At 35.9% G+C, this 25,887-nt stretch overlaps 1 protein-coding gene across 10 annotated transcripts in view; it reads left to right on the forward strand.

Annotated features, from left to right (window-relative positions):
- LOC117139000 (B-cell receptor CD22) overlaps positions 1-23,879 on the forward strand; it is a 44,114-nt gene extending 20,235 nt beyond the window's left edge. For 2 of the 10 annotated variants that reach the window (XM_033301079.1, XM_033301081.1), the window contains 12 exons: positions 2,887-3,016; positions 3,069-3,164; positions 3,223-3,381; positions 3,441-3,523; positions 4,523-4,709; positions 8,957-9,097; positions 10,048-10,081; positions 10,527-11,179; positions 11,281-11,649; positions 15,167-15,261; positions 16,155-17,567; positions 19,041-22,794. In XM_033301079.1, the coding sequence (XP_033156970.1) occupies positions 2,887-3,016; positions 3,069-3,164; positions 3,223-3,381; positions 3,441-3,523; positions 4,523-4,709; positions 8,957-9,097; positions 10,048-10,081; positions 10,527-11,179; positions 11,281-11,649; positions 15,167-15,261; positions 16,155-17,567; positions 19,041-19,991 (4,311 nt within the window). In that variant the 3' untranslated portion in view covers positions 19,992-22,794. Of the gene's footprint in view, positions 1-2,886; positions 3,017-3,068; positions 3,165-3,222; positions 3,382-3,440; positions 3,524-4,522; positions 4,710-5,725; positions 5,756-5,945; positions 5,958-8,956; positions 9,098-10,047; positions 10,082-10,526; positions 11,180-11,280; positions 11,650-15,166; positions 15,262-16,154; positions 17,568-19,040; positions 22,820-23,066 lie in introns of those variants that run through there. The other 8 variants (XM_033301087.1, XM_033301078.1, XR_004459347.1 and 5 more) reach the window with 8 other exon arrangements.
- The last annotated feature ends 2,008 nt before the right edge of the window (positions 23,880-25,887 follow it).

Here is a 25,887-nt window from a genome sequence, read left to right on the forward strand (position 1 = left end):
GTGTCAATCTTGATCCTCTTTACATACCCGTCGCAACTTTCTGGCAACTCTATCCGATCAACCCTCTACAACCCTGGCTCTCATATCGATAAGTCTAAGATATCCTTCGATAAGGCGCCATTTTCAAAACAACTCCTTCTCCGACATATACAAAATAGGAAACACTCCATGATTCTCAATTCATTTTCCGACTGTTTCTATGGATATTTAGTAACAAAATTTAATTATATAGCTGGTCCAACTGTTTGTATTGTTTTGATCAGATTTACACAGATATTTTATTTGTAGGAATTTATTAATAAACGCATACAATGTTTTATTAGGATAAGAGAGTGTAGAGTGTATTGCTGGGTTTTGCAAAGTTCTTTTATTTACTGTTCTCTTCACTTGTTCAACTTTCATTTTTCTCTACACACCTACACTTCTCTCACAAGAATCGGCGGTCTGTCAAGTATCGAGTACATCTTAAATGGTGACCAGACTAAGTGGTGCCATATAGAAGAAAGCTCGCCTAGTTCAAATCCCACAACCGGAAAACGGCTTTATATACTCAGCAACGGTAGATGCTCTAAATGGAGTGTCTGTATTACCTATGCGTTCTACTTCGTACCGTCCATGATCCTTGACAACAATTATCTTATAAGGTCCTTAGAACTTGTCCGAGCTATTTAGTTAATAGACACGCTCCTGTTTTCTTTTTGAATCAATTGCATTTTTATTTTCGCCCTGGATCCCTTCGATGTTCTCTGTCTTCATCCAGGGCTGTTTGTGAGTTCTTTCGACTTGGCCATTAAAAGAATATGGTATATATGTCTTGCTCTACCCAACGGACAGTGGAACGTTCCCGTATGTCGTACGGCTCGATTCACGAAAAGATTGACGCGATATATAAAAGAGTGCAGAAAACGAGGAAAGAAATATAATACAATAAATATAAATATTACATATAATATTGGCAATAACAAATTATAAGAGACAAGAATACAGATAATGGCATAAAGGCAATCATATTTAGAACATAATACTCTGTAGGGGATATAAAACTAATAGTATATATAATAGATTTAAGATTAGGGATATATAGTTTCTTGGAACAGAGAAGTTTAGCCGAGTTACCAAGTCGGGGCTATCAACTTTACTACGAATAAGCTTACAAATAAAGACAGTTCCAAGCATCTTTCTAAGGTTAGCTAGGGAAGGTAATTTATTTAAAAGTAGTCTACTGGAATAAGGAGGTAAAATAAGTTTTTCATGCCAATTAAGTCGCCGATGGGGTCTGAATAAACTATGCATTGGGGGCTCCAAGCAGGTGATCCTTACTCAAGAATCGGCCGGACTAGCGAAATGAATAAGGTTTTGGTCATGTAAAGATCATGAAATTCCTTTAACCACCTTTTTATTAAACCAAGCACAACCCTGGCCTTATTGACAATAGTCGAAATATGGTCTGAAAATTGTAGTTTAGGGTCCAGAAGAACACTTTAATGGCTCTAAGTGCAAAGTTATGACCTTTTGTCGTGTCAACCCAATACACGCAACTTATACTCTGAGCGGGTGCTCTTTGAACAGAAACACACTTCCAAGACTCATTACAAGACATAAATCCAATAATCGACCAGGAGAGTTTCGAACATAATAAACTTGCGACGACGATAAGTCGATCAGGCCGTCAATGAAGTCATGTCGTGCTATAATATTTTTCTTCTGGGGACAACGAAGTGCAAGGTATACAAAAATCATATACAACTATTAATTGGACCCTATCGGACAGGATATTTGGACATTTGGATATTCTGGGAATTCAGAAGACGGGGGAATGTAAGAGCACGTAATATTAACAGATCTATAGGAAAATGACAGCTTACGCATATGAATTCTACGTACGTTACTCGCCAAAAAGTACCTCCTATGACGTGGGGGTAGGCCTAAGCGCAATTAAGACTCCGCCTCCCCGTGGGACGATCATGCCTGTATATAATGTACACACTCCGGTTTTAGTCAAGTCTCTGTAAGCACAATTCTTGCTACGCAGGCCACTTTCTTTTTGATTGGAGATAGTAAGACTTAATGTTAGTTTTGTTAGTAAGATCTAATGTTAGTTTTGTTAGGGAACTTTAATGTATATAAGACAATTCATTAGATGCTGTTTGATCAGAAGAAGCCGAAAAAGGAAAATTTGTTTTTTCAGTGGAAACACCGTGAGGGGTTTTGATCGGTAGTCTGGACTCAATACTCAAATCATTCGGCTGAATGATCTTCTAAGCAAGCCAACGTCAACTATTTCTGATGCTGATAAACTGTTATTTCGTCCCTTAAGATGATTTTATTCCCCAATATTTATCGATATTCGTTCCGACGCAAAAATGTTCTACCTTCTTTGGTTACCTACTAACATCTACTACATCTAGAATGGTTCTCATGTCTTTATCTGGAACTACGTGAAACTTCATGTGTATCATGTGTATGTGAAATCGCAATTTAGCATTCTAATTGTTCTTTATTTCAATTCTAATTTATTTACAATCACGGTCTATCAATTATCGAGTACTTTGCCTGGCATTTTAAATGAACCTGACTAAGTGTTGCCATATATCATAAACCGCGAAGTAAGCCCGCCTAGTTCGAATGCCACATAAACAAAACAGACGAGCGGAAGTATCGACACCGCTGCTGAAACTGTTCAGGAATTTGTATGTAATAAAGAATTTGAATAAGTTTAGTTGAACTAAAAATGTAAAGCAAACTTCTTAGTGAACTGTTCGACATAGACAAACAATTCCAACTTGCCAAAAGGGTTTGCGCCATCGTAACATAGGCTGCGACATTAGTTTTAACCTTTTATTTGGTTAAGTTAAACCTAATTGACAAAACATTCTTTATTTTCAGCACTTCAATATGCCCAATTGGCCTGATTCGAAATTCAACATCGAGGCTGATAATGCAAACTACTCATGTGTATCAACGGGAAATATCGTGGGCGGAAGCATAAGGAGTCGCACCTATTTCGGCATTGAGTGTGAGTGCAAATAATTATTTAAGCTACACAAAAATTAAACCTTTCCTCATAGATGCACCCGAAAATACGACGGTTTCGGAGAATGTTGTTTACGTGCAGGAAGGCACAATACCAGGACGAGTTATTTGCAAGTCTCGAGCTAACCCAGGTTTGTTGTTTAACCATTTAACTTTTTAACATTATTACCCCAAACCCTATTACTACAGAGCCTTCTTACAAGTGGATTTTCAAAAACGAAACTATTGCCAATGGCAATGCGTTAATTATTAATACTGCTATGAACCGAAACGATGATGGAACATATACGTGTTTTGCGTATAACAAGCACGGCAGCAGCATTGCGAAAACCGTAATTAAAGTACAATGTAAGTGTTAGAAGTGAAATATGATATGATCGAACTTATCTTGTCCTCATATCTTAAAGTTAAGCCACGTTGCGAAATCGAGAGACAGGAAATCGATGACCAGGACACGCTCATTTGTACTGCGTACGGAAATCCTATAGAGGTAAGTGATGATTCGAATTGACCTAATTTAGTCAGAACCACAAGTATTCGTATTCTGCTCGGCAAATACATACCTTCGAATATATCTTTAATGATCGCCAGAAAGTAGTCCAGGACAGAAATGATGAGTATTATTATAAGAGGCTGTGAAGATAATATGGATGGCGGAGGGATGCCAGAGATAGATGAAAGCGCCAGGCCGTATAGAAATATAGAAGGAGGTATCAAAGAAGTGGTCTTAGGATATCATATTCTGACAGATAGAAAAGTGAACATTGGAGTTGGTCTAACCTATGAACTTGCTTCCATCTCTCTCTATCTCTGTTTGAGTGAAAGTGCACCCATTAAAAGTAAGAGTGTTTTATTTTCAGCTCGCTTAGCAAGTTTAGATTACCAAAAGGAAGAAACACGAATAATTTTTAAAAAGAACAGAAAACAGTTTATAAATATATAATGGCGATTTATAATTTTCATTTTGTGTGCATCATATAAAAGAGATGTCGAGTTGGAATTTGTTGATTTGATATTCTCCGCTGAGTACATGCAATCTTTACCAGTGTTTTGGAAAAGTGGAATCACTTTGTTTTCAAATACTCAAATAAATCGTTGAATTCATAATGAAGTAGTCAAGGAAAAAGGTTCCACTGACTCCAGCTGTAACCGTGCTACTCAGTATCCCTGCCCGTGTCCTTTGCTTCTGAACTTATCGATTTAATAGCGCCTCATTTCCCCTGTTTTGTACTTGGGATTTGCACTTGATGTCCTTGCCGCACTTTAACCAAATTGTAGATCTTCTTCAGCCCAAATTCCGTATATTCATTCACGTGTATTGTCAAATCTAAGTTCCTAGGTCAAGTCAAATAATAATAATAATTACTTGTTTTGTACGAGCAATTACAAAAGAGGAAAATAATACAGAAATCCCAGCTTACAGACCATCAAAACGTACCATCCCCAATTTGATCTTATTATAAATGAATTACTCTTAATATTCTTGCAGGCAGATTTTTCTTGGTCAATCAAAACTGAAAATGAAACAGACGAAAACTTGGGCAGCGGAAAAAAAGAAAATTCGGTGGAAAGGAGTTTTTACATATTGGAGACGGACTATGCAATATCCAGGACTTACAGATGTGTTGCGAATAATACAGTTGGTTACGGCCCGTTTTGTGAAATTGAAGTAGCTGGTACGTATAAAATGAGCATTATTTTAAGATAAATTAAGATTAAGATTCAAATAAGTTAGCATGTAAAATAAGTTTGCCAATTCATATGTGAGGTACCTACCTTTACATATTAATTGATTGTGCTCTTTATACCCGTTATTCGTTAAGTAAAGGCGTAAGATTTAATAAAAAGTACGTTTTTACAGTTACATATGTAGAAGTAAGAGCATTTGCCCCAAAAAATATATATATTCTTGATTAGGGTCACAAGGAGAATCGATTACCCCATACCCATCCGTCCGTATAGATTAACAGTTTCGAGATTCGAATGACGACTACCCATTGAAAGCTTGTGAATTGTTTTGCCATTCCCAGCCTAGTGCCCATTAGCCGCCGAAAAGTTGTTACCTCAGTAATTTTTATAATTGTATTCTTCTTTATTAAATTTTTTGCCAATTTCTACAGATATCCAAAGTTACAGAACAAGAAAACCAGTAAAACATTAAGATATAAGTTGAAGTATATTATTATTATTATTATAAAAAGAAAAGCCGTTTAGCAGTAGAACCATGATTTACTAATAATAATATAATAATAATAAATAATTGCCGACGGAACTGGTAGTGATATGGAACAAAGCAGGCGGACCAAGATTCGATTGGTTTTGTACACTTCTGCTTCGTACGTTCGCTCGAATGCATCTACAAACATAAAGATATGACTAGGAATTTGCACAGAGATCATCGCCCCAACTGCATCTATGATGCGATGAATTCTTTCATCAGAAACAAATGTCCCACAATTTCTTTATTTTATTTATTTTAGACAATCGATATTCTATCGATATTTCCAAATTAATATTCTCCCCCGCACTAACACTAGCTGAGTAACGGGTATCTGATAGTCGAGGAGCTCGACTATAGTGTTCTCTCATGTTCAGGCAATTTATCCAAGCATGCCACTGCCTACGGCATATTTTCTTTTTCATAAAGAGTAAAATTTTTAATTTAAGCTAAACTTATTTTTTATTTTAACAGCTGCTTCATCACTTTTAGTTTGGTGGCAAGGTAAATGCCAAAAAAGACCCATTCCGAACTCATTACTTTAAAATTACAATATAGGGCTAGATAAAGTATTTAATATTTGCATAAAACTGCAACCCATTGTACTAATAGGCCTCTTTATGTTTTGCTTTGTTTTTAAACATTTCAATTTCATTCCATGCATAAATAACTTAATTAATAATACTATATAAAGTGCGACCAAAAAGTAAGTAAATCTAAATATAAAGTTCTAAAATTGTTTCATATAGAATAATACATTTTTTCTACAAATTTTTACATCACATTATGAAATTAAATCTTTTTCAGTGCTATATTTATTTGCAGAAATATTATAATTTCGTAATTATTAATGATCCTTGTTTTTTTGGAAATAACTTATTAAAAAGAAACAATCCCAAATTCAAAAAATAACATTAACTAAGTAGAAATACTTAATTACTGTATTTTTCCAAAAGTTTTTAAACTTTCTTTCAAGACTTTTTCGTTTCGTTGTTCTAGTCTAATTAACACCACAATACCAAAACGTATCACAAAAGTGAAAAAAACCCCGCATGAAAAACGCTTGAAATTTACACTGTACGTTTTATGACTTGATTTTGAATTTTCTTAGTTTTATTGTTTGGCTTGCCAATTTCTATCGGTATACCAAAGACACATTGGCGCAAACGTTTCCGAAATTTCATTTAAAATGAGGAAAAATAAAAAACTGTTCCAAAGTGTTGGCGTGACCGGTTCGGCGGCTTTAGAGCGTAAGAGTGGGCTTGTCAAAAATTTGTTTGTCAAATCGATAGAAACTTACAAGACTAATAAAATTAAGAAAAATTTCGAAAAATGGTTCAAAAATGTGAGTTGGGGAACTCAACTATAGCATTTTTTCTTGTTTTTAAGTTACCTACACATAGTTATACAAACATACAGCTGTGTTCAAAAAAATAGCAGTGCTTGGGACCTGCGAGTTTAAGTTAAAAAATTCCTATGATTTACAATTTTAATGGTCAAATTTTTTTTATAATATCGTTAGGTATTTCATATCAAACAATTTAGCAAATGTTTCACTTTTATTTCTTTAATAGTTTCGAAAATATAGATTAAAACAACATAATAGGCAGAAATTCAGGTGATCACTAAAATAGCAGTGCTATGAAAAAATAGTAAAAAAAAAAAACAACTTGACTTAGAACGGACTTAGTTTTTCTTTTTAATGTGTTAATTAGGGCCTAATACTTGGTTGGATAGCCTTTGTTAGCCAGCACAGCTTACAACCATGCGACATGGAGTCCACCAGGTCCTGGCAACGGAGGTATTTTTGACCATGCATCCGGCACAACTTGCCAAATCAGAGCCTTAGACGTCGGGGAGTTCTTCGACACATATTGTTTAATGTCCCCCCACAGGTTTTCAATCGGGTTTAAATCGGAAGATGATGCTGGCCACGGCATTACATCTATTCTATTTTGGGTGAGCCTATTCTTAGCCGATTTGCTTCTGCGTTTCGTATCATTATCCTGTTTGAATGTCTATTTTAAGGGCATATTATATTCAGAATATGATAGTAAGTATATACTAAGTATATTTACATATGCGTTTTGGTCTATAATACCATAAATCATATGTGATGGACTCATACCATTGTAAAAAAAAACAAGGCCATGCCAGGATTTTAGGGCCACCATGATTGAAAGTCATCAGTGGGTGTTTTGGGTGGTACTCCGTGTTTGGAGGTCATCAGATATACTGTAGTGGACCAGTTCCACCAAATAGCACTATTTTTGACCCATCAATCCAAAGGATATTATGCCATTTGGAGACTGGCTGGTTTTAGGGAAGCTTAACCTTGCCTTAATATGCCTAGGGCTAAGTAGGGGATCCTTTTGTGGACTCCTCTCACTTAAATTTTGATTCAGTAGTCATCTCTGAATAGTAACGTCGCTTATTCCCAAGTTCAGCTCAGACTTTATGTCCCCAAAGGATGCAAAAGGATAGACTTTGCTGTAGGGAACTATGCGACGATCGTCTATACCTGTGGTTTTACGTATGGTACCACGGTTTTCGGGCTTCCATTCATATTTAATGGCATTGGATACCATTTTGGCAGAACATTCAAGGGTTTTTTGAATGTCCTTATATGTTTTTCCTTCCTTTCTAAGCTTAAAAATTAACATTATTTTCTCCTGGGAGCAGTGGTGTCCTCTACCCACTAAAATAAAATTTTTGAATTTTTTTTTAAATTTATTACCCTTTAAAATATTCGAATTAACTTAACCAAACTCACTTTTTAGAAAATATTGATCATTTCGAGACTTTACGATGGACAAAACCAGAGACTGCTATTCTTATGAACAGCCTAAAAGTGGTGAATTTGCTCATGAATGTAAATAAAAAAAAGGATAACATGAAGAACTGACGGGATTTTCTTTTTTTCTATATCTATACATTCCATTTTACAAAAATAGGTGGAAAAAAAAGTGGATTCCGAAAAGGGACATGGAGAAATACATTTGTGTTTCTTAGTTTCTATAGCACTGCTATTTTTTTTTAACACAGCTGTATATTATCTAAAAGAACAGAACAGAACCAGAACAGAAACAGAACAGAACCAGAACAGAACCAGAACAGAACCAGAACAGAAACAGAACAGAACCAGAACAGAACCAGAACAGAACCAGAACAGAACCAGAACAGAACCAGAACAGAACCAGAACAGAACCAGAACAGAACCAGAACAGAACCAGAACAGAACCAGAACAGAACCAGAACCAGAACCAGAACAGAACCAGAACAGAACCAGAACAGAACCAGAACATAACCAGAACAGAACCAGGACAGAACCAGAACAGAACCAGAACAGAACCAGAACAAAACCAGAACAGAACCAGAACAGAACCAGAACAGAACCAGAACAGAACCAGAACAGAACCAGAACCAGAACAAAACCAGAACAGAACCAGAACAGAACCAGAACAGAACCTGAACAGAACCAGAACAGAGCCAGAATAAAAAACGTATATTTCAAAATTATCTGCATTGGTTTAATGAAATTTTGACTTTTTCCTTATATATTTTGTTCAAAATATTTCAAGTTTTTTATTTGTACAACACTTAAGTGTCTAATCTATCCCAAAGTAACATTAGTTTCATATCATATAAGCACCTTCGTTACAGCAACTAAAAATAGAATAACACTCTGTTTCTTTTGAAATTTAGAACAACTGGCATGGTGGCAACTCTGGGAAAAGAACACACTCATCATACTAGTTGCTGCTATCTTGGGTTTACTGCTGACCGTAATTGTAATATGTTGCATAATTATATGTATATGCCGTCGCCGTCGACGTCAGGATAAATGTGAGTATGGTAAATTATTAATAGCAATACGATTTTTTTACAATCTCTGTCAAACAAACTCTAAGCAAAAATTAAAGCGAACAACAAAAAAGCTTGCACAATTTGTTTATCATTAATCACGAAAATGGTTTTTAAAAAAAGGATTTTGTTTTTTGATTGTTTAACCATATACTGCTATTATATAACGTTCAAGAAAAGCATGGGCAAGGCTTTTTTAAAAGCTTTCGCATGAAATTTTGTACTTAAAACTGCAAGATAATTAATAAAAAATCAAGTCAGAAGACAAATTTGTAGACTTTAACTTCGTCTAATACAATTGTAAACTTTGTAAGTAAGGGACACGATGGCAATTGAATTTTTGGTACAGAGTCGAGGCAAATTCGGAGCTTGGAATGTGGTCAATTTAACTACGATTATTGTCCACGAATTGCAAATCAACCAAAACTCATGCATTCCTTTGGTCCCATCCGACACGGATGCCGGATGGTTAGAAAAGCCGTATACTTATATCGATTAAACTATCTGAGGTACTTATACAAAAAAAGCCCCAGGAACTATTAAAGGTAGAATGTAGAGACTAGGAAAGCAGATTTTAGGACCGCAAACGCATTTTAGGTAAGGCTTATATGCCGAAGGCCGAAAGGAGTTCGTTGAAGGCCAAATGTTGCCCTTTTCGCTGGGCTTCTCGTTTTCTTTATTGAGTTCTGTTCCGACTGATGTGATAATTATTATAATAATAAAATTAATTATAATCATTACTTTTTTATATTAAAATATATTACCAGTGTTTGCTTGACTTTTTTATTTATTTATAAAACATGTTCGACTTGCATTACATTTGCGACTGTGCGACATCAATGCACGCTGTATTAAACGCCACTAACTCGCATGTGCTTCGACAACAATTCCATGCATATATGACATACACACAACTACACCTATATGTACAGATCTCACGGAAGTGCCAATAAGTTCAATCCAAAGGTATGTAATAATTGTAAATTACAAATCATTAAATTAAAAGCTTTTTACCTACATGTGTTAGTGCACAAACTTTACCTAAGTATAGACGGATTTCCCTTTAAAATGGTAAAAACTGTCAGAAATTGGAAATTATCTTTTTATCACCATCAGTTTAACTAATGATAGCTAAATCCGTATCAAATTCCTTTTTTTATTAAATTTTGAAATTATTTGCAACTTACACTTCAAACTTACATAACTTTCCAAAATAGGTTCATTATTACTTTTTCCCAATCTATTGGCCATAAAAAGTATTTATAAACACCTCACTATTGCATGACGACGTAACGTTTAAATAAGCTTTGCATGTACCCTAGAATATCTTAATGTTTTACTAATTCGATTCCATTTTTTGCCTTAAATACTGCACCTTCATACACGCCCCAATCCCACACACCATCATTAGTGCATTGTCTGATGAGTTAGATATGTCACGATCGGGTAGGAATCTATCAACACAGGATAAATGTACAGCCATTTTGCCAAATCCATCATCCTCGCGGGTTATTGGTAGCGCGCCAAAATCGCCACCGCGCTGGCCAATTCGACCTGGGGTAATGCTGCATGTGAGCAGTAACACCAAGGAAAATTTGACTGTAAATCGAATGACAGTAAAAGCGAACGTGTCTGGTAATCGTGGCGACATGAGTCAGGTGTCGGCTCAATTGAGTGCTGCATTAAACGGAAGCCGGGATAATTCTGATGGCACCATACTAACCGAGTTTTCTGCGGTGTCAGGGGAGAATGCAGCATCAGATCATTCGTTACTAGAAGTAACAACCCGGAAGAAAGCAACTGTACCATCAACAATAAGAAATGTATCTACAGCAGAAGGGGCGCCCCAGGAAAACATATCTTCCAAAACTCACAGTGCTGGCCACTTCGCATTGGATCATGTCTGGTCACTGATATTTAAAAAGTCAGACGATTGCACTCGGGATAGTCAACGGAGCCATGTTGGCCTTTTACAGACCTTTTGGCGCGGACTGGCTGCTAAGGAGAGCGCCTCCGGATTTGAGAGTCAGCATCGTTTGAAAGGAATACGTTGCAGCGGAAGTGGTAGAGTATATTAAAAACTTTTTATTTGATCCTTGACATATTTTTTTGTTTTCCTTTTTTGTTTTCGCCTTATTTCAAATGAACAAATATAAATCCTGTAGTAACCTACAAAAAGGCAAAAGAGACTGTACATTCAACGTCTGACGCAGCATCAAATGGCGAATCATCATTAACCAACGAAAAGCCCAACAACTGCCAGCCGCCCGTGCCAATTCCATTGCATTCAACTGCAAACATGGAGGAAAAAGCATCTACATTTTTATTACAAGATGAAAGGAATAATTCATCCAAGGAAGTAGAAAACATACCGTGTAATGTTGTTCCTTCTGTAACACGGGGAAGCTCCATTGAATCTCCGCAGAGACCTGCCCCTTCATCATTACCCATAAAGAATTTTTCTAGTGTAACCAACTGGGGATGTTCTGGTAATTCTACGATGGTCCCATCCAATACACTCGCTAACGAGCAAAGTAAGAATATGTATATGAATTTTTTTCGATTTTACTTAGTTATATGAAAACAAATACAAAATACAATACATAATTTCAGGAGCAGATTGAAAACTACAAAATAGTTAATGTTGAATATTTAAACAACTGTAATTTGGAACCTACTATTTGTAGACTAAAATATTTTGTAAAGTCTAATCGATTTCCTCAACAATCATATACCCTTTATTCAGCTAGTGAAATTACGATAGATATATAAAGAAAATGGCATATCAAAAAAAAATTGAAAAGAAAACGAGAGAGAACGAGGGTCGACTTCCCCGACTATCAGATACCCGTTACTCAGCTAGTGTGAATGCGAACGCGGAATTTCATCATTCTTATGGAATATCGATAGATATTGGGGAACAAAATGAGATATAATTTAAGAATTGTTCAAAAGTGTGGGTGTGATCGGTTTGGTGGCATTGGGACGTTAGAATGGGCGTGGCAATAAGGTTTTTGGCAAATCGATAGAAGGAAGGATATGGTATACGATATGCTCGTTTCCGACCATGTAAACTATATATATTCTTGATCAGGATCAATACCCGAATTGTCGAACTGCGAGTGTTGAGACTTCCAGAGACGTAGACGCAGAGCAAATAAGTTTCAAAATGTTGCCACCCCCACTTTAACTGCCACGACCACACTTTAAAAAAATGTTTAAATTTTTCTTCGTTTTATTGTTTGTCTTGCCAATTTCTACGCTTTGGCCACTCCCCTCCTTACAAAGTCAAAAAGCCAAAAACGGTCACGCCCACACTTTTCTTATTTTATTCCCCAATATCTATCGATATCCCAGAAAAATTGTGAAATTTCGCGTTCGCGTGTGAGATGAAAGCTGTTTTTTTATTTGTTACGATCCTATCAGGAAATCAAAAAATGTTTGATATTTTCTGCAGCTTTTTGATAATTTAATCGGCGCCTGTAGATTTTGTGACCATTGCAAAAATGTATTTGTAAAAATTTACTGTAGAATCCATTGGGCATAGTTGACCCAGATGCAACTTTAGATTACGGCATTCTACTTTCTACATATTAGGTCTAAGGTAATCCTAAACGATGATAGCAAATTAAATTTCATCGCTATTTAGGAATTAGAAATTATAATTTATTTCAGTATTACACGCTTAAAACACAAATGGCTTGACCACCATCATACCGCTTGCTCCATTTTTTACCGTGCCTACTAAGTTTTCTTTTTTGAATGCTTCTCGATTTTTCCTTCGTACAAAAACTTTTCCTTTAATTCGGAAAATCATAATCGGAAATATTGATTTTTTAGATTTTATAGATTTTCCTATTACTTTAAATATGTTTATGCAATTGCAAAGTGTTTACCGTTTTCAGTCAGAAGCATCGCGGTAAGGAGGACATTAACGACCATTTGCGACTCTGATTAAGAGCTCATACAAGTATTCACGAAACTTTTTCGAAGGCTGCATGTAAATCGAAAAGGGCAAAAGAAGGGAGAATGCTATAGTCGAGTTCTCCGCCTATCAGATACCCGTTACTTACGAGAAATTTCAAAATTTTTCTGGAATATCGATCGAAATTTTGAAAAGTTTAGGAGTGGCAGCTTTTTTTCATACAAGTAAATCGAAAAGGGCAAAAGAAGGGAGAATGCTATAGTCAAGTTCTCCGCCTATCAGATACCCGTTACTTACGAGAAATTTCAAAATTTTTCTGGGATATCGATCGAAATTTTGAAAAGTTGAGGAGTGGCAGCTTTTGGCGCTTTGTGGCCGTTGGAATGGACGTGGCAATGTTCCTGGAATCTACATGTCTATATCTCAACTTTATAGCTTTTATAATCGTCTATATATAATATTAATAATTAATATATGTATATAATCGTTTATCAATCGTCTTCCTAGCTTCAAAGCTTTTTTTTCAAAGTTTTTTCTTCGGCGCTCCGAATTATGTTTGTAATATCCGCGAATAATTTAATTAATTTCTTTTATAATTCTATTTTGTTAACATAATTTTACATTTGCTTCGCGAGTGTATCTCTTTTAATTTGTGCACTATATTGCGGTACTCTTGCGGTACATTTAACAGCTCGCTTGCAAGTTTTGCTTTTGTGTTTGTGTACAGTGGTCCGAATTCGAAAAATATGGATACCAAAATAAATTACTACTTGCCTAAAGGTGGCTTGAAAGGGCTGAGAAAAAGTTTTGTCGTAGGTAGAGATAGTTATTTAAGCTTCCCACACGTGACCAGACCACGTGCTCTTACATTTCGCCGTCTTCTTAAAAGGGAGCTCCGAGACGTCAACCCCGCGAATTCAATGTTTACGCCACGCAAACTTTCTGAGGCTAAATAATTATACCCGTTACTACAAGTAAAGTAAAATGATTCGTTGAAAAGTATGTAACAGGCAGAAGGAAACGTTTCCGACCATCTAAGTTATATATTCTTGATCAGGATCAATAGCCGCGTCGATCTAGCCATGTCCGTCTCTCCGTCCGTCCGTATGAACGTCGGGATTTCAGGAACTAAGAAAGCTAGAAAGTTCAAATTCAGCATACATATTCTAGAGACAAAGACGCAGCCCAAGTTTGTTGGCCCACTTTTCCGCGCCCACTCTAACGCCCTAAAACTGCAAAAAACTGTCACGCCCACATTTTTGAACTCGACTATAGCATTCTCTCTTGTTAACTCTTCTGTTCCGATGTACTATCCGTCAATCTCTCTCTCTTCCTCTTCCTCTACCTCTTTAATGAAGAGTTGACACACCTAAAAAATGTAAAGCCGAGACTTTATACAACATTTAAAAATACCGGTTCTCAGTCTATTATAATGTTCTGACTATAATAGAATTTATCCAATTGTCTGTAATCTTGACTCTGCCTTCTTTAAATCAATCAATTCTTACTTTTTTAACAAATAATTAGATCCTTAGATATTTAATATTTATATTTATTAATGGCTTAGTTTTGTTGGGCGGGAGGAGTGTGGAAATGTTCTTTCGTTTTTTATCATGGGAGTTTTAATTACACCATAGAACACCATTATTTACATAACTTTTTATTTCGACCTTAATTTGATGAATATCGGGCGATTCTATTATTTAGCTGCGATAGGAAGAATCGGGAAATTAACAGAAAATAAGTCAGAGTTTTGCTGATTTCGATCATAAATTGTTCTTATTTGTAATTCAACACAATCTTATAGGTCGCATCACCAATTCAATCGTAAGTAGTACAAATGCAGAATATACACTCATAATTTTCCATTTATAGGCTTAAAGTTACCAGTGGCTGTAATTTGCACGTGCCTTCAATGTTAAATATTTTGCACTACTCTGATCTAATGAAAATGAACTGAAAATATACTTTGAAACCTTGTTTTGAATTTCTTAAATTTATTTCTCGACAAATTTTTTTATAATTATTTAATTTCTTTTCTTCTCGTTTGCTTTTCATATAACAAAAAAAATTCGTGGGAAAATATTTAAAATACAACCAATCCGTACCATATATGCCTCATATAGTACACGACAAGTCGTCTTCACTGGGGGAACCGTTGACGGAACCTGGCGAGTATGAGAATCTACCATTTCATGGTCTGCAAACGGCACCTAACAAGGTACAAAAACGTATTTATAATCTTCCTTACACTTCATGAATACTCTTACGATCACATGACTTATTTTAATCATCTAATGCATTTCACTTATATTGATCAGAATTTAAAAAAAAAGTGATTCTCGCGCACATAAAACTTTTATTATCTAACATATACAATGCCTAACTATTTTCGCTTCATTTGTCCACATTGCTTATTAACTTTTTACTCGCTTAAAGTGATTACAATGCACGAACTCCGAATCCGAATCCACAAAACCCTCCATTCTGTGGTTCATAAGAACTAAATATGGAATTTATTAAAAATTTAAAAGCTAAAGTGTTACGCATCATTAAAATTCCTTTAAATCACTACTTTCTACACCATTTTTGAAACGTGTTCGGAATCGTTGCCCTGTTATCAACCAATTTATTGGGTCCGATCAATGCCATTTTTTCGTTACACAGTTCATAACGCATTGCTAAAAAGGTACACATTATAAGAGTAGCCGCCAAAGAATGTTATTTATATATTTAATATATATATATTTATATATATGTATATATTTAAGGAGAAATTTAAACCAGTTTCAATTGTTGTATAATTTTGTACACCCCATTTTTGTTTTTAAACTATAAATAGCTGAGTAAGTTTTCTAAATTGATTGCATAGGTAAAGGCAACACTGAAACGATTTTAATGTACCTTCTAGTCTTGAACGCTGTTTCTATCATTTAAGTGTTTATATCTTTATTGTTGTTCGCTAGCAAACACTTGTAAACAGACAAGAATAACAAAAAAATTAATGAAATGACTAATATTTTTAATTAAAACTAAACTTATATTTTTCTGTTACCTTTCCTTCTGTGTGCTTCTTGCTAACAACTGATGCTTGCGCATGGATTTGCTAACCAGTTCTCTACTACCCCTACAAATTTTAATAACAACACAAATGCGGTGCGCGTTACTCAAAGACCCAAGGAACCGACTGGAAATATCAATCAGCCATCTGCCGGCCTTTACCAAGATTGCCAGGCCACTCATGATCCACTTTTGTACCATCAAAAATATTTTTGCGATCAGGACGCACTTAATGATCAGAGATCGCAGTACACCACAATGCACCGCCCACCAAACAATGTACAATATAACCAATGCTTAGTTAAGCCAGATTCTAATCCTCAAGATCAACACAACCTCAGCAATAGCTTTTCTAAAAGTTACACTGAGTATTACCAGCAGCATAAGCGTTCGGAAAAAATGCAAATGCTATTTCCACCAGGAGCATCTAAAGAATTAAACAGCAACTCGCTGTGTAATACTGATCATACCCCACACTCAGCACTGGTTAATATAAAGCCATACTTGGAGGCCTCTAACTTTAGAGAATACGATAGAACGGGAGAAGAATTACTTGGCAGTATGCCACGTGCGAGGCACAGCAAAGGCACTTTGAACCTTGAGAACAAATTTTATTCGCTGAAACATCTAGGCGGAATCGAGCTAATAAATCGGGACCTGGAAAAAGACTATTCCATAGGTGGTACCACATCATCAACACCCTCCGCTACTGAAAACAGCTCCCTTTCCAAATGCAAGATATACAATTCCTTTGGTTGCAATAGGCTTTGCAATGCTGGCACGAACGTTCAGCCGATGCGCTTATATGATCCTCCTGGATATCAGAACATGGTTGTGGAGCACGCAGACGATCAAATTACAGTATCTAAAAAAGACGAGGGCAACCTGGCTACTGTACAAACACACACCCATCCGGGCAAAGATAAAATGAAAAATCATCATCATTGGATTCACCAACACCGGGAAAGAAAAGATGAAGGCCTAGGTCCTGATGTTCATCAAGTGGAGCCGGAACGCATCAGCATACATCGGAGCGACTCTGGCATTTCCAACAGCTCTTACGAGTCACAGTTTTCAAAACCAAAAATGGCAACCCTAAACACATCCTCTGGTCCATTAGTTCGAAAATATGCACACAGAAACATTAAAGCCCATAACAGTGTTTTCAATGCGTCCTACGCAAGTAATGTCACTGAAAGCGAGGCACAATTAGATAACAGTTCCACATTGCATCAGTCCTGCACTGTGCCAAGTGTTGCTCCTTCGCACTGCAACCGTCCTAAACCAAGAAATCGGTACAGCAAGGAGACTACTAAAAATGAATGCGAGCAGCATCAACTGGGTCACCAGAGCTTGAGGCCGGCTTCTACCCCTTCAGAATGCATTAGTTTAGATACATCCAGCAGAAGCGAATGCATCATGTCGACAGTGCCCGCCCAGTGCGGTACTGTTGATACACCGAATGAGGTAGGTATATGCAGATAAATATGCGACCTTTTGGAAGAAGAGGAGTTTCTACTTTTCAAGATACACTTTCTATTTTTTTTTTTTTTTTGTGGATTCTCGTGGTACGGCTGTGCGTCAGAGACAATTTTCATTTGGTCTAGATTCGCTGTATTTTTAGACGGTTTGAAACACTTGCCGTGCCCCACAGCTCGTAGTATCTCGTAGTTTATTGTTTTGCCTTAGCTTTGGTCGTCTCCCAATAAGCCAGAGTAGTTGTCTCAGGTGCAGTTCAGCCTAGTTGCGCTTAGCAGTAAGAGGGGGACGCCAAGTGAGTCTGCGATCCGGTGTCGGCCCTAAGTACTTGCGTGTAGGTACATGAGAGATAGGAGGGCATTCTCCTCTGCGCAGAGCGAAAGTGGATTATTTGTGGTATTTTGTGGTATTTTTCCGCGTACACTATTATGTTCCAGCGTTGCTGCCAATGTCCTGAACCATTCATTGTTTGGTGCTCGTGACGGGTGCTCCGTGACACTCTACGCAAGAATACCCTTTCGAGTATTTTAGAGAGAATTGCCAGAAAGCTGATTGGACGATATGAGGCTAGGAGTAGATAATTGTTCTTATATTTAAATATACACTTTCTATGACATATACATATATACATTCGAGTATAGCTCCGCTCGCTAGATTTTGATTATTGGCTTACGATCCTTTTAGTTCATCAGTCCGTTGTCGTCTGTCTGTCCAAATGAATGTCCCGGGAATTATTCTCAGTAAATGCATTCTCAGTAAATTATCTGGCACATGAAAACACTATACCAAAATTTATTAAAGTAAAATGTCGCACTGAAATCATCCACTGGATTAAAATAAAAACTACACTTGGTACTTCAACAGTTTTATTTAAGTTAGTTTTGTCATAATTTTTAATACAATTATCCAGAGTCTTAAGAGCATTGTCGTCAATGTTTTTTAGTTTGTGGTCATTTTTTGAGTTGCAGTACAATAAGCTTTGTAATGTTTAGTAGTGTACAAAGAAGTACAAATCGGAAAAAAGAAAACAATGTCAGGACTGCTTAGAAAAAAAAACAAAAGTGATCTAAAACATAAAGTTAAACAAAGATGTTTCTTAATACCCTAATTTATTTTAAAATGTTATTCCGAGCCAAATTATAAAAGTCTTTATGTCCCAAGCTAGTTTCCTGGAAGTGAATTTTGGCCTAACCAAACTTCAACCTTTACGCACAAATATCCTTGACAGAAATATTATAGTAAGTAGTGCAATAGCACACCTTGTTGTTATTGCATATCCTTGCACTCTTTTTAATTGTTAAACTGTATTGATTTTTATTTATGATCATGTCTTACACTTTATATACTTTCATGATTTTTATACACGTGGAATAAATACGGCGACAACATTACTACAACGCATTTTTGACATAACCCGTATAATGCATGATTTTTACAACCTAATATTAATACTAACGGCAGAAAATCCAACTGCTCGCTATTAATCCACTTCTAGTTAAAAATTGGAACTATGAATCATACACCGGTAACAAAATTAACAAGAAACAGCGGCGGCAAACCATTAACAACCCATACGAACATATCCAAAGCCACCCATATGCAAGACCTGGCGAAGTTTGTGAAGTCTCCAGAAAAGCCCAGAGCCACAGCTCAGAAACATTCAAAGCTTACAATTCTGGCTCCAAATCTGACACGAGTGCTCCACAAACAGCAGCGCCAGAGCATTCGAAAGTCAAGAACGCCCCAGAAATCAGCAGCAAAAAAAACGGGATTGGCGCCAACGGAGAACGTTATGAAGGAATGCTAGCTTCCAAACACATACAGGGGTCAAGACTAGGTTCTCTAGTCGATATCGATGATTTTCCGTCCCAGGGTCCCTTGAACGCATTAGTGGCTAATCCCGCAGATTGCCTAGTGGCGAGACGGCCTATACGATTGCCGTTGCGTAAACATCACACCTTCCACTTCCAAAGCACTCAGACAGCCAACGGCAAGCTGCAACAGCTGAGGGAGCGACTGCAGCTGCAGCTGCACGAAAGTAGGAAGGTTGATCAGGAAAAGTTTCCACTGGTGTTTGATGCACCGGAGTTAAGTGAAAAGCATGCATTCAAGCCAATTTCACCCATACCTCCACTGAACAATTCGGCAGTGCAGAGTACAGGGGATCGGAATCAGATCGATTTTCCGACACATGGTTCTGTATGCCAATTGAAAGGGGCAGAAGATGATGAAGACCTTGGATACAGTTTCTGTGAAGAAGAATGCGTTGTAGAAAACGATATAAATCCCACCTCGGACAATCTTATAACTGCCCCGACCAACAGCTCCTGTTCATCGACGGCTGTTGAAAGCGCGAATGTAGGTGCTCTTAAATACTTTATGTCGCAAAGTAGTTGTGAAGTACATATATAGATATTAAAATAATCAAGACGAATAAAGCCTAAGTGACGCAAACAAGGTATTTTATATTAAGTACACTTAAAAGTATAATACAAAAAATCAATTAATACACTTAAGTCAAGGAACACTTTTAATATTGTCCATCAAACCATACTACTAAAACTAAAAACTTTATTGCGTGTGATAGTTTCCGGGATGTGCATTTAATGTCCGTTGCTAGTAGAATAAAATGGTATCTAGATTCGATGACAGATGAAAGCACGCGTGTCCGACCCTATAAAGGCGATCTATCCATACTAGTCTATCCCTCCGTCCATCGGGAACTATGAAAGCTGCGACTAAGAGAGAGATTTTGGTATTTAACCCTTGATAAACTACGAGCTTACTGTTTTCTTGTTGAAAGTATACGGTTCTCGTCATGACATGACAGTTAAAATGGTTTTCTGAAAAGGATGATACTTTTGGTGATCAAAAAATGATATGCGCCTTTGTAATACGTTGTATGGCATCGACATATTTTATTACCTTTGGTAACAGTATCAATATCAGAATGTATCAAGCCTTTTACGAAATCTGTTTGGGTTACAAATGTTACACGTGTAAAATTATTTCATTGTACCGATATTTTTAAACGTTAGGACATGTAAATACTACGCATACAATCAAAAATAATTTGTTTATTAAAATTCCGTTTTTTCTTTTCTCATTCGTGACATAAGAATAGTCTGTAAATTGCTATTTATATTCATGTAAATATTAATTACATTATATATTCCAGAAGACTAGTTATTCTCAAACATAAAGCGGTCTGAATATTTTCGGTTTTAAATTTGTAGAAATAGGACGACTATTATTAAGCGGAACAACAAGCTTGCACTGCGTCTATGTCTCTAGGTTTTATAGTTCCTGATATCTCGACTTTCATACGGACGGACGGACAGGGCCAGATCGACTGGGCTATTGATATACTTTATATGGTCGGAAATTCCTCCTTCCATCTGTTACATACTTTTCAACGAATCTAGTATACCCTCTTACCCTATGAGTAACGAGTATAAAAATCGAAAGCCGTTTTAAAAATTTCGTTATTTTTGAATTTCAGGATACAGAAAGCATTGAAGTAAATTTTAAGTTACTTAGTTCATTATTCTCTGGTTACCCGCAAACTCCTAGTTTTTTGACATTAAGTTAAAATTTCCAACTGTAAAACAATATGACACATAGTATAAAAATGTTACACGTGTAATATGGGCCTTACTCGTTATTATTGAAATATTGAATTAATAATTAATTTTAATTAGCTCAAAGCTGGTTTCAATTTTGTATTATGTCTTAAGTCTTACAGCTGTGAAAAATAATGTGGCACCACTTCCTCAATCAAGGTTTGAATAAGTCGCCTACCAACACTTCAGAGTAGATTTTGATGGTTTTTTTCATAATATTATTGGTCTTGTAAATTACTTTCGATTTGCCAAAAACTTTTTGTACGACCACTCTAACGACCTAAAGCCGCCAAACCGGTCACGCCCAAACTTTTGAACAATTTTTAAAGTTTTCCTCATTTAATTCCTGAGATTTCGACGTCCATACGGACGGACAGATGGATGGACAGACGGACAGGGTCAGATCGACTCGGTTATTGATTTAGATTGAGAATATGTATACTTTATATGGCCGGTAACTCTCCTTCTGCCTGTTACATACTTTTTAACGAGTCTGGTATACCCTTTTACTTCACGAGTAACGGTTACACTTAGAGATGGTTAATTCTAAATTATTCATCATATTCGTACAAGGGAAATACCATGATACCCTGACCGCAACCTTAATTCATTTGATCAAGAATAGAATACGCTATAGTGGTACCTTTATTTTTTCGAAACTGTAAGTATATCATATAACATGCATTTATTATAAGAAATATAAAAAACTTTCCTCTCCTAGTTTGAGTGTACCCTTGCAGATATTCAGAATGCAAAAATTATTTTTAAGATATTTTTTATTAATGTTGTTATTAAACATCAATTACGTGAACAATCTATAAAACAATCGGTGGCTCTGAATTGAATAACAAGCATGGAATAATGGTTCAAACTTTAAGGCATGAGACCAAAAACTAAAATACCACCTGCAAGGGTATAAAATGAAGTGTTTATTTGTGAGCATATAGGATTATGCAAAATAATTTGGAAGGGCAAAATATCATGTCAGAACAAACTCCGCCAAATCGTGTACAAGTTACAAGCTTGGTCTTAAGTGTTTTTAGACGCTGAAATCTTATTTTAATGGCAGTTCGATATGCTTTCATTTATAGTAACTTCTTTAAGTTTGTAACCACTTTGTTCTTTAATGCAATTGGAAACTTACACATAGTCAGTACTCAAGTATTGTGTCTAAAAACTTTGTATATATCTATTTATATCTATGTATTTATCTTAAGAATGTATACAAAACAGCGACTGTATTAATTAGTTATAAATGCCCAACATCCAAATATAGACTGTTAAAATATTAGGATGTAAAAATAAATCCCTAACCAAAGATTTATGAAATATTTTTATATAAGGAGGCCTACTTATCTATGTAAAATTCTGTTGGCGGCACGCTCATATCAATTGGAAACTTTAAAAGACACAAAATTTAACCATCGTTTATAACACTTATCGATAATTTCACAACAGTTTTCATAAATTCTCTTAAAAGAAATCAATTGTAATTTTTTAGCATCTTTCCGACTTTGAGGATCCTTACAAAAGCAGCAATACATATATATTCTAAGTTTTAATTTGAATACATTTCCATAACAAAGAGATAATGTTCATTCTCCGAGTAGAAAGAAGGTAAATTTAATTTTGTTAAATTGACAATTCAGTTATTTGTATTATTATTTTTCGCTAAAATGTAATACATGGCTTTAACACTTCTGACAGCCACACCACAATTTTATTGCATTTTATTATTCATAACTAGGAGCTATTCATTATTCATTTGCATGAAAACAGCTTATTTTATGAATATTATTCATACATAACGCCTTTTATATTTGACAGCCTTTCACTTATGTTATTTTCCTTATCCATACAACAGCCAATAAATGCCCAAATTTTTGATGATGAATTCATTTATGCTGATCTCGAGAGTCAACATTACGGACCTATCAATTACAAGGCGGCTTCCCTATACTCACAAGTAAAAAAAAAAAAGGAGTCAGGCGCTCTTGAAGAACTTAAATAATCTTCTCTTTTGTTTTGACAATGCATTTTAAATAAAAAATTGTGGATTTTAGCTTAGAAACTTTTTGAAGTGTTTAAAATGTTTAATATGGAGAATATTGAATAAAAACATTAACATACAAACAAATTATTCTGAAAGTTGTCACGTAATCAACTTGTCAATCAGAAGTCTTTATTTTAACATTTTAATTTAATGGCGGTAGTCACTGAATGGTTTGGATTAAGTACCATAAATTTATTGTTAACCTATCATTTTTGTTTCGAGTGAAAAATCAAATTTATCTGTGCACGTGTGTCTTGAAGTTTAGTTTAAAGAAAAGATATAGTGTTAAAAATGCGTCAAAAAATTTCGAAGTACCATAAACTGCTTACATTCATGCACATTGTACATATAAATACTAGGCAATAATATTAAAAAAAAAAAAAACATAAAAAAATGTGTAACTGTTCTTGCTACATCAAAGATTAGGGATTTACCGACAAATATTTTCACTATTACTGTTTATTTAAGGTAAGATGTAAAGGGAACCCGGTAATAACTTGCAATTCTCTGTTTGAGAGTAATCGTCAATATAATTACTTGTTTGTAGATATGACCACATAGTGTTATTAAAAAAATTTTTCTAAAATAAAGTTAATAAATTAATGGTGAATTAGAATATGAAAAGAGCATATTCATTTTTTTGCACTTAATTATTCAGTATCAAGAATTAAGTTGACAAAGAGCTCCAAAGAGCCTGCATGTTGAGTGACTATTGGAGATGTATTTAAATGGCTAGGACCCTGAATCCAAAAGTGCTTTGACGGAATACGACCATCGATCCGAAATTAAGTTTTTGGCCATATCAACGCGCGACCTGTTACAGCAAGAGCATTTTCTGTAGATAGGACTGACTGGTCGTCTTCATCGAGAACGTGTTTTCGGTGTGCTTCGTCGTATACAGTAAGCTATGCCGATCTGTCCTCGCAGTTGAACAACTTGGGACCCAAGTTTATTTTAGGCTCAAGGACTGTTAATCTCAAATACTTCTCAGATGTATTAGGAATATGGGTTGCAGTGTCCACTCAACTCGAGAACGCACCTACTGACTTCACCAGGATTCCTGAATTCTCGGACTTTTGGCAGCGAACATTGCAACACCAACAGAACGGCAAATCATATAGCCCGCAAAGATAACTACCTCTGGTCAACAGATTCAGCTACCATGCTAAGAGAGCGGAGAAGACTGGAGAAGATCAGCAGACGCCGGAGTGACAAGACTGCATACAATCGAGCATGTAAAGACCTCACCAAAATGCTTATATACCTCAAAAATAAATCTCTGAAGCATATCTGCTCGATCTTGAGCCTAACAAAGCTGAACATAATCTTTGGAACGCCACCAAATGCCTTAAGAGGCCAGTACTAAGGATAGCAACAGTTAAAACATCTGCAGCTTCCAGCCGTTCGACCTGTGTGTCCCGGAAGATCCAAACGACACGATACATTTCTTGGATGTAGCGTGTCCCATGTCCCCACCCATGCCTGAAATTATTGGTGATGAAGTTCAACAAGAAATCATTAAAATTATCATAACTTCCAGGATTCGACCGCATAGACGCTGCTGCTATAAAGCACTTGTAGAGAAGCTATTTAAGGAGAATATTTAAGAAGAGTCTAATGCCCATATTAGAGGGGAAAATGATTTTAAAAACGAAATGTATTGTACTGGAGTTTTCCTAGATGTTAGACAAGCCTTCTGATAAGGATAACATTCTAACCTGAACCATTTTCTTCGTACACCTTACTGCAGCAGACTCAAAAATCTAGCACCGCAAACATTGGTGACCCCGACGTGACATTGTTGTGCAGTGGATTTAAACAAAATCCAATAAAAGCCATAATAACAACAAATCAGTATTTATCGCCTACAGAATAAAGGTTGGGAGACCGAAAATTGTAGAGCAGGCGATTTCGTTATTTTGCACGTGCTTTACCTCTTCTCATCGCTGTGTGACCGCGCATAACTTCAGACAACCACACAGACAAGCGTTTAGTTGGCACACTTATCGCTACGACGACTGCGAAGGAGTTCCGCAAAGTGGTAGCGAAATCGACCCTGAAAAGAAAAGTAGTGTAAGCTCGTGGTTATTTTTTTGTGATTTTTTTTTATCTGTAAGTGAAACGAAACGAGGCACAGCATTTTTTTCGTTTGGTTTTTGACTGTCGACCAATGTAAAACCTGGTAAAGCTGCCATATAGGTAGCAGAAAACTTGTTTAGTTCCAATTAATAAAATTTACAAAAAAAAAAAAAAAAAAAAAAAACGAGAAATGTGCACACGATCTATGATGCGTGATCTATGCCCAAAACCAATGTATTTAATTTTTAATTATTTCTTGGGTTGACAAGATTGCTTCTTAACTCTAAAATTATTTTGTTTAATTAATTTTTTTCAAGGAGATTATCCTTCCCTATACGTTAAGCGCGTGTAGCTCGCTATAAATTATTTAAATGGGCTTATGAATTGCGTGATTATAAGCCGTTCGAATTTTATTAAGTTTTGGTCGGCATGTATAACAGCTGTAAGAAATTGCATTCGTGTTTAAATATATTTTTATAATGTTTTGAAATCCCTACTTGTTTGCCTCTAACTAAAATTGTGCGCGTGGCAGTTATGGGCGGTTTAAGGAAGT

This window comes from Drosophila mauritiana, chromosome 3L, assembly GCF_004382145.1.
Source record: "Drosophila mauritiana strain mau12 chromosome 3L, ASM438214v1, whole genome shotgun sequence".
Taxonomy (NCBI): domain Eukaryota; kingdom Metazoa; phylum Arthropoda; class Insecta; order Diptera; family Drosophilidae; genus Drosophila; species Drosophila mauritiana.